This window comes from Thunnus albacares, chromosome 1 (assembly GCF_914725855.1).
Source record: "Thunnus albacares chromosome 1, fThuAlb1.1, whole genome shotgun sequence".
Taxonomy (NCBI): domain Eukaryota; kingdom Metazoa; phylum Chordata; class Actinopteri; order Scombriformes; family Scombridae; genus Thunnus; species Thunnus albacares.
In genome coordinates, this window is record NC_058106.1 from 576,196 (window position 1) to 584,224 (window position 8,029).

General features: G+C 39.3%; 1 protein-coding gene across 8 annotated transcripts in view; it reads right to left on the reverse strand.

Moving 5' to 3' along the window:
- adamts17 (ADAM metallopeptidase with thrombospondin type 1 motif, 17) overlaps nucleotides 1-8,029 on the reverse strand; it is a 414,984-nt gene that overhangs the window by 106,183 nt on the left and 300,772 nt on the right. For all 8 annotated transcript variants that reach the window (XM_044368214.1, XM_044367415.1, XM_044369597.1 and 5 more), the window contains exon 15: nucleotides 6,060-6,180. In XM_044368214.1, the coding sequence (XP_044224149.1) occupies nucleotides 6,060-6,180 (121 nt within the window). The remainder of the gene's footprint in view (nucleotides 1-6,059; nucleotides 6,181-8,029) is intronic.

Here is an 8,029-nt window from a genome sequence, read left to right on the forward strand (position 1 = left end):
TTCAAATCTGAAGCTTGCAGTGTGCCGTCGGAGCATCATCTGACACGCATCAATTATCGCTTCCAATGCGTTTAGGCCTTGATAAGTTAGGTTTAGGGTGTGACTGCATTTGATCAGTCTGAATCTAGTTCAATTCCACTTATCGTGTGTATTAGATTCAGCCTTCAACATTTGTAACAGAATCAAAACTCAAATGTAGTTCAGCTTCAACTGAGATGTATATCTTTTGTTTACTGAAGAGGCAGAAACATTACACTTTTTAGTGTTAGCCTAAATAATGTTGACAACCTGTTGCTCCTGAACCTGAAAATGTGATTGAGCAGCAGACGATATGAAATGTCGATTAATAAGTACTTGACACATTGAAATAACACATGCAGCCAACTGAGTTACTTGCTCATGAATACTGATTCAGATCTAAGAACGTAGTTGATAAGGCTAAAATTTCTGATTTAATATGAATGAAAGAGGGAGCTAACTCCTGTCTGTACCAAACATGCACAGTATGGAATTCAGGATGAACTGTAATCACTTTGGTGATCTCTTCACTTATTTTGTCCAATACTTTGGTTTGTGACCAAATACCAACAAAACTAATAACATTCTCATCAGCCTCAGCTGCATTTTGCTTAGTGCTAATTAGCAAATGTTAGTATGCCAACATGGTAAACTAAGATGGTGAACATGGTAAACATTATACCTGGTTGGTAAACATCTGCATGTTTTGTCATTGTGAGTATGTTATCATGTTGATGTTAGCATTAAACTCAAAGCATCACAGTACCCAAATAGATTCTTTTTCTTGTTTAAGTGATGCTAGTGGCAGTGGCAGTATTTTTAAAATATATATAATATAAAATAATATAAATATATAATATAAAATATATATTACTAATTATTATAAAAATTTAAAATAACAATGATAAGAAATCCATGACTGTGGGAAGAAGTCACGTCACGCGAGACCCGAATGGTGGAAGTACAGCGGTGTCTTGGCTAAACAAAAGCAAAATGGCGCTGCCTGGTGTCGGCGTCTTGCACTCACCCAATCCCGTGAAAAACACACATGTCTGATGGCGGATAAGGAAAGACAAAGCAAAGTTTTGTCCGACGTTATCTGACCATCAGATGTGCAAAAAGATGTCGGTGCATGTATCTGTACGCATGTATGTGTGTGTTAGTCGCAAGAGAGGGAGGAGGAGAGAAAGCAATCGTGAGGGGAAGAGAAGGAGTTCCTTTGTCCACAGAGAGCGCACATACGGACGGCAGTCTGTGACGCACATTGTCTGGTTTCTGATCGACAAAGCAATTTACTTTCTCACTCACAGTGGCACAAACACAGCAGTAATCCCGAGCGGGACAAACCCAAAATAGTCTGGCATGGTGAACACAACTAAACAGGCATCAAACTTAAAATACTCCTAAGAGTAAAGCAGAGAAAAATGGACTCGACGGTCCGTCATCTCACACAACAAGAACAATAGCAATAAAGCTAAAAGCTAAATGCTAAGCAACAGCACTGATGCTGAAAAAAACACACAACTAACACGGCCTCTGCCCAGACTTATGCCTCTTACTTGGCCACTTCAGAAAGCAAGCAGGGTGTGTGTGTAGTCCGTCTTTCTGTTCAACTTTGTCCTTGGCTCAGATGCAGATGGTGGCCGTTCTCGCACGATCGGCGAAAATCACGGCAGCTGGCTCTCAGTGGCGTGGTGGAGTGAACAGCAGAGTCGACTCGGTGAAGACAAGCGGGGCAGAGAAGTTCAACTTCTTCCTGAAGAAACTTCGTTTCTTCCTTCTCGAGGGAATTTGAAGACGCTGGTTGCAGCAGCTGTCTCTCTCGGATCCAGGAATGTGTTCGGGTGAACACGGGCGAAGTCTCGTCTTGTCCGGCGAGGAGAGTCTTTGATGAGGGGAAAACATGTGCGTGGGGTACTCCCTTTAGTCAAGCTGACTCACAGAGGAACAGAAGTTACCCCTAGCTCAGCGACATGGGAAAGGCGTGTGTTTCAGGGCATGCTCAGTTTTTAAAGGGGCGGTGATGTCATGGCTGCGTCATCAGGACACTCCGCTTTGCAGGAGCGTCTCTGCCAATGAGGGACTGTATGTTGACTGTTCCCTGCTGAGGTGTGAAAATCGCAAAGCATCCTTGGAAATGGAGTTTGCAATGGACTCCCATTGTCTGTAAGCAGCATTTTGGCGCTATTCCTCAGGGGAAACAAAGGAAAAAGCACCTTGTGGTCAGGCCTCACAGGTTACATGTAGGCCTTCTCTGTGTGACCTTGTGGTTTGAGGCCCAACAGCAACCAGCGTATTAGGTGCATTACTGCCACCCTTCGCTTCACACTACTAACCAATGATTAAATCCTACACATTAATCCCGTCTGTCTAATAAACTAAAAAAAAAAACTGCTGTTCCACCCTCATGGCAGGTCCATTAAAGTTTTAATGCTGTGCTCTGAAACTCCAGTCTTCCTGAGTTCTTCCCTCATATAGACTACAGTCTTTCTTGATCATTAGTACAATATATGATTACATGTGTAATAGTCTCCTCAGCCAAGTGGGAAAAAATATGTGCATATATGAACATCGGCAATTGGCAAAAATGTAAATCGTCAAAAAGTAATCGTGTTAAATAATCGTGATCTCAATATTGAACAAGATAATCGTGATTATGATTTTTGCAAAAACAACATAAATTGTGATTTACATACACACACACGCACACACACACACACACACACACACAAAGAGTTTATATATGTATGTGATAAATTGTAAATATGTATGTAATGAATTGTTTTCTTTAAGAAACTGTTACTTGAACATTTTTCAGTGTGCTTCTGAAGTTATATGTGTGCTCCTAAGTTTTTTCATTTAGGAGCACATGTACTCCTTGAAAAACAAGTAAGGATTGAACACTAATGTGTAAAAACACTAAGTAACTGGAGTGTGGCGCAGTCCAAGGGCTTCTATCACCGGCATATAGATGTTTTTCAGACCTGGGCTGACAGGTCTGACTTCACCCATGCCCCCCCTCCCATTCTCTCTCTCTCCCTCTCAGCTGGAGAGAAGGATTTCAGGGTACTCTTCTTGTGAAATATCCTCATAAATCCCATGACTTTGGCCAAATCTTACATTAAAAATCATATTTTAGTAGGAATTTTCCTCGCGAATCCATTGATACAGGTTCGAAAGTGGTCAGATTTATCGTTTAGACATCAGACGCCCCAGTTTGGCACAAAGTCCATGCCCAGAGATTGCCTCACCCTAAGAAAGGAGCGTATGAACTATCTACAGATTCAATTAGACCGATAATAAGATCTAATAATATATACTTTGGTAAAACTACTGATCCAGTCAACAAAGTAAATAATTTTTTCAGGAAAATGACTCAATATGTGATTTATTCCAATATCTCAATTAGCCAACAGAATGGAGAATATATTCCTAGAATACACGCCACTAAATCCCATGCTCCTGAACAACATCACTCACTGGTGGGATGCCCAAACTTTTACAAGAAACACTTCCAAACACTTACTGACTTACTCTATTTCTCCAATTAAATCCTCAACTTTAGTGAACTCTTCTGATATTTTTGACGTCTGCTTAAATGGGCAATCGCAAGGCTCAAAGAGAGGTCAAAATATGGGTTTCCTACAACCTTCACAGTACCATACTATCATTGATCACATAGGTGATTATGCACAATTATCTACAATGGGTACCACTGTAACTCCAGGATTTCACTGGTGTTGCGGAGTTCATTCACATTAGCTTTCAAAACTATTTTTTGGAATACAGAATTAAGTTACGCCAACCATTACCTTTCCGCTCTTACACGTCATGACATAGCTTTAGTGGCTAACACCATGCTCATGGTTCTCCAGAGTATTAGTAACGAACTTTCCCTAGTTCATAAGTTTGCTATAGACAATCGTATAGCTTTAGATGCCATTACTGCTGCTCAAGGAGGAGTCTGTGCCATAGTGGGTGAGGGATGTTGTACATATCTTCTATCAGAATCAGAAGGTCTTGGGAATTTAAGCATTGCAATTAGAAATCTCAGAGAAATCCAATTGGGTGAAAAAGGGGGTCGGGTAAAGATAGGTCCCTCATCCCTGGAGCCCAGCATGAAGGATAAACCAGCCGCAATTTAGGAGGGGCATGGAGGAGAATAGGCAAGTTCCGAGTAGCAGGACACCTTAACATCAGAAAACTGAAGGAAATGAAAGAGGGATTCATCATTTCGATATTATCTTAAAATCTCATATTTAGTCATACTGAAGTATCTTTAAGCTACCTAGTTCTATATCTGATGAAGGTTTTAATGCATTGATGATTTTTTTGCCATGTACATCAAAGAAAAAAAAAGTGCCAGTGGGTTTTATACATTATCAAATGTTGTAGACATGTTAATGTCAGAAAGAGTAAATGAGCTAAATCATGCTAAACATGGGTTGATCTAATAATGACATTAACATCTGCTCTACCATAGCTTGATTTTGATCTTATAGTCATTTGAATTTCATGTATTTCATTTATATATTCTCATTGTACATTTATTAGTGAAGCCTAACGCACCAATATATAGGAAGTAGAAACGGGATATGATAGGTCCACTAGAAAAAAAAAAAAAAAAAATAGAAAAAAGGGTGAAATTTATATTAGGTATTTTCTGTGTGTTGCATACATCGTAAGGAATATTGGTTTGTTGTTCACTGTATTTGCATGTGATAGAGCCCCGGCCGGAAATAAAGCTGTATTCAACTTATGCTTCTTTGTGTGTCTCACTCTATTCAGATCATCAGAAATACATGGTTACAGTTAGATAAATTAAGTCCAGCCCTGGTCACAAGATTTTAAGGTCTAGTGCAATGAGATTTCCTGTTCTGTTGTTTCCCAAATAATACCTTTCTTATTCAAGGCAAAAATGCCTAAGGTTTTCACATAAATTTTAATTATGTTATTATTATTCCTACTATTATTCTTTATCTGTCACTGATTGGTGTAACACTACTATGATCCAGGTGTTGAGTTTGCAATACAAGTGACTAAGCAGCTCCAGGATGATCTCAGACAACACGGAATAAAATATTACATATTTTGCTTTCACTTTCTTAAGTTTAATTGGCAGAGGCATTCCAAGGTTTTTCGGCACAAGTATTATATCACCTCCATTCGGTACAAACTGCATACGAGCAGCAAAATACATCATTAGTGTAATTATTTGCGTATGATACTGCATACTATTTATTATGAGATTAAGACAAAGTTATTGCATATGAAATCAAAGGTAGTTTCAGAATGCCAGTGTGAAGTTAGCCCATAAAATGCCAACTGTTCCAGGAATACTGGAAACTCCCAACTTTCCCAAGAAAATTTGCTCGGTTTTGTCACTTTCCAGGACTTTCACATAACTCATAACAGGACATAATATTGTAATTCAAGGTTTCCAGGTTTTCCAGGATGTGTGGGGATTAGACAAATATTTCAGGTCAGCCATCTCTTTCTTCGAGGTTAAGCAACACATCTTGGTGTATACATATGCATGAGCATGCATGTGTTAGAAATTCTCTGGTTAATCCCTTGGTGCAAAAACCCTTGTGAAACGTTAAGGATGACTCAGTAAACTACTGTGGACTCAGCGCTATTTGTAAAACCACAAATAAAAACACATTGGTCCTAAAAGTGTTTTCACAGACACAAAAATAGACCCACATCAGACACATTTGGTGGGAGGAAAAACCATCATTACAATAATCATTACAAACAATTCTCAGACATGGATAAGTAGGTTAGGTGTTATTAAAGGGAAAATTCACCACTGTGAATACAATGATTTTTTAAAACTGGGTCACTTATGTAGTATAAATGTGCAATTATTTTTGAAATTGGTGCACTGTGACTAGAGAAAACTGAGAAAAAGGCTGTAAATCCCAATAACAAATTGGTCACAATTTTACACATTGACCAAACATGGTCCAGCCATATACTAGGTTTTGACTTAGTCTTGCTTAAAAGCCAGTCACTTAGACAGTGAAACACACACTCACCCATTCCATTGGTGTGGTTGAAGTCTCCCCTCACTATCTTGCAGGAGCGGCCGTCTCCATTACACACACCACAGCGGTCCTCTTTGGCTGAAGAGCCAATGATGCTGTCACAGCCAATTTTCTGTCCGCAACAAAACAGTAAAACCAAAAGTTGTGTAGTTGTCTTAATAGTACACACTGACATAGGTGTGTCTGCCTCTGTTTGCTTGTGTCTGTCTGCACAGGCATTCCTTTGAAGACAGCTTGTTTTTTGTGTGGATATAATTCATTTAGAAAAGAAGGTTAAAATTTGTAGATTTGTCTTTATGCAGAGACAGTCTTGGCTTGTCAGTAGTGTCATATGTAGCTCAGTCACCCATCAGAAGTTAGACCTTTTGGAAATGGATGCATTAACCTCCAATTGTATATATTACATCACCTATGACCCCCTTCAGGAACTGTATGAGAATGGGACAACTGACTTGTTGATGCATTCAGTCTTGAGACTGAATGCATGAGTCAATTCAGACTGCTAAGAGTGAGACAAACATGAAGCAAGTTGAAAAATCAGTTATCTTTTTGTTTTCAGTAACACACATCACAGCGCCATCACCACTCTCTATCACAGTGATTGTTATACCTCATTTGTCTATAAGCCAAAGATCTTTAGTTACACAGTTGAGAGCTGGTGTCTTCCTCAGGACATTGAGTTTGGGTGATTCAAAATATTCGAAGGAAAACAGATTGTGTGAGCTGTGTGATTTTAGGTGAAGTGGAAAATGAGTCCCATTTTCTTTGTACTACAAATTATGATGATTTAAGAGATTTATTTTCCATGAAATGGCTCAACAAAACCCTGAAATAGTCTGCTGTAGAAATGATCAAAAATTTGGATGTGTTTAAGTTTGCTAACTTTGTCTCAAAAGAAAAATGTATTATTTAATTAGAGTTTACTGTGATTTCTCCAGTACTATATTGCAAAGGTTTTGGCTCAGGAGGTAGAGTGGGTTGTCCACTAACTGCATGATTGGTGGTTCGATCCCTGGCTCTTTCTATCCATGTAAAGTGCTTTTAATCTTCACTGTATAAGTACAGTCCCTTTACCATGTACGTGACACAATTATAAAAATTTAATGCAATCTGCTAGTCAGTAATGAGACATGGCCAAATAGAAGTTACCTGGATGTAATTCCAGATCTTTAAGTATGATGTAGCCCGCAGTCACTCTGTATCAGAAAGTAAATGAAAGAATGTAAACATAGTTACAGTGGGGAACATAATTAAAGCACAATAGGACCTGATCATGTACGCAACATATGTCTGCTGTTGTGGTGGTGATATAAAGGTGAAATCTGAAACTGTACAATAAATCAAAACCTATCAACCTATTGCTATTAACCCTTTGTTTTAAGTGTAAGATTGGGGTGTGTGTGTGTGTGTGTATGTATGTGTGTGTGTGTGTGTGCGTGTGAGTGAGTGAGTGAGTGTGTGTGTGTGACTATACATATTGCTAGTCTGAGCCAGCAAAACGCCTGTGGCTCAGATGTGTCTCAGATTTTTTAACTACATTAGGAATTTTAACTTCAAGCCAGAAAACACACACACAGCAAAGAAGTGAAAGAAAGTCATGCATGCTGCATAGTTTGTGGATTCAGAGGGCCTCAGTCAGACTTCCAGGGTCCTCCTCCAGCCAGACAGTCTATTTTCATAGTTTCACTGAATATATTCCTCTCCTTTTTTCCTATCTGCTTCCTCTCTTTCCTGTCTCCTCTTGCCAGTGTTTTCATAGCATGCCCGAGTCTCGTATTTCAGGCTTAGAAAAGCATCTGCACCCCCTCCTACTCCCTCTGTAATCTCAGTATCTGCCCCCTTATCTTTGTCTGCAGCTCACAATCTCCATCCTCCACTGTTTCTCCCTCTGAGGTGAAAGATGTTCATGTAGATGTGTTCTGCTGAAAGCAGAGGAGAGCAGACCAAGAAAGACAGAAAGA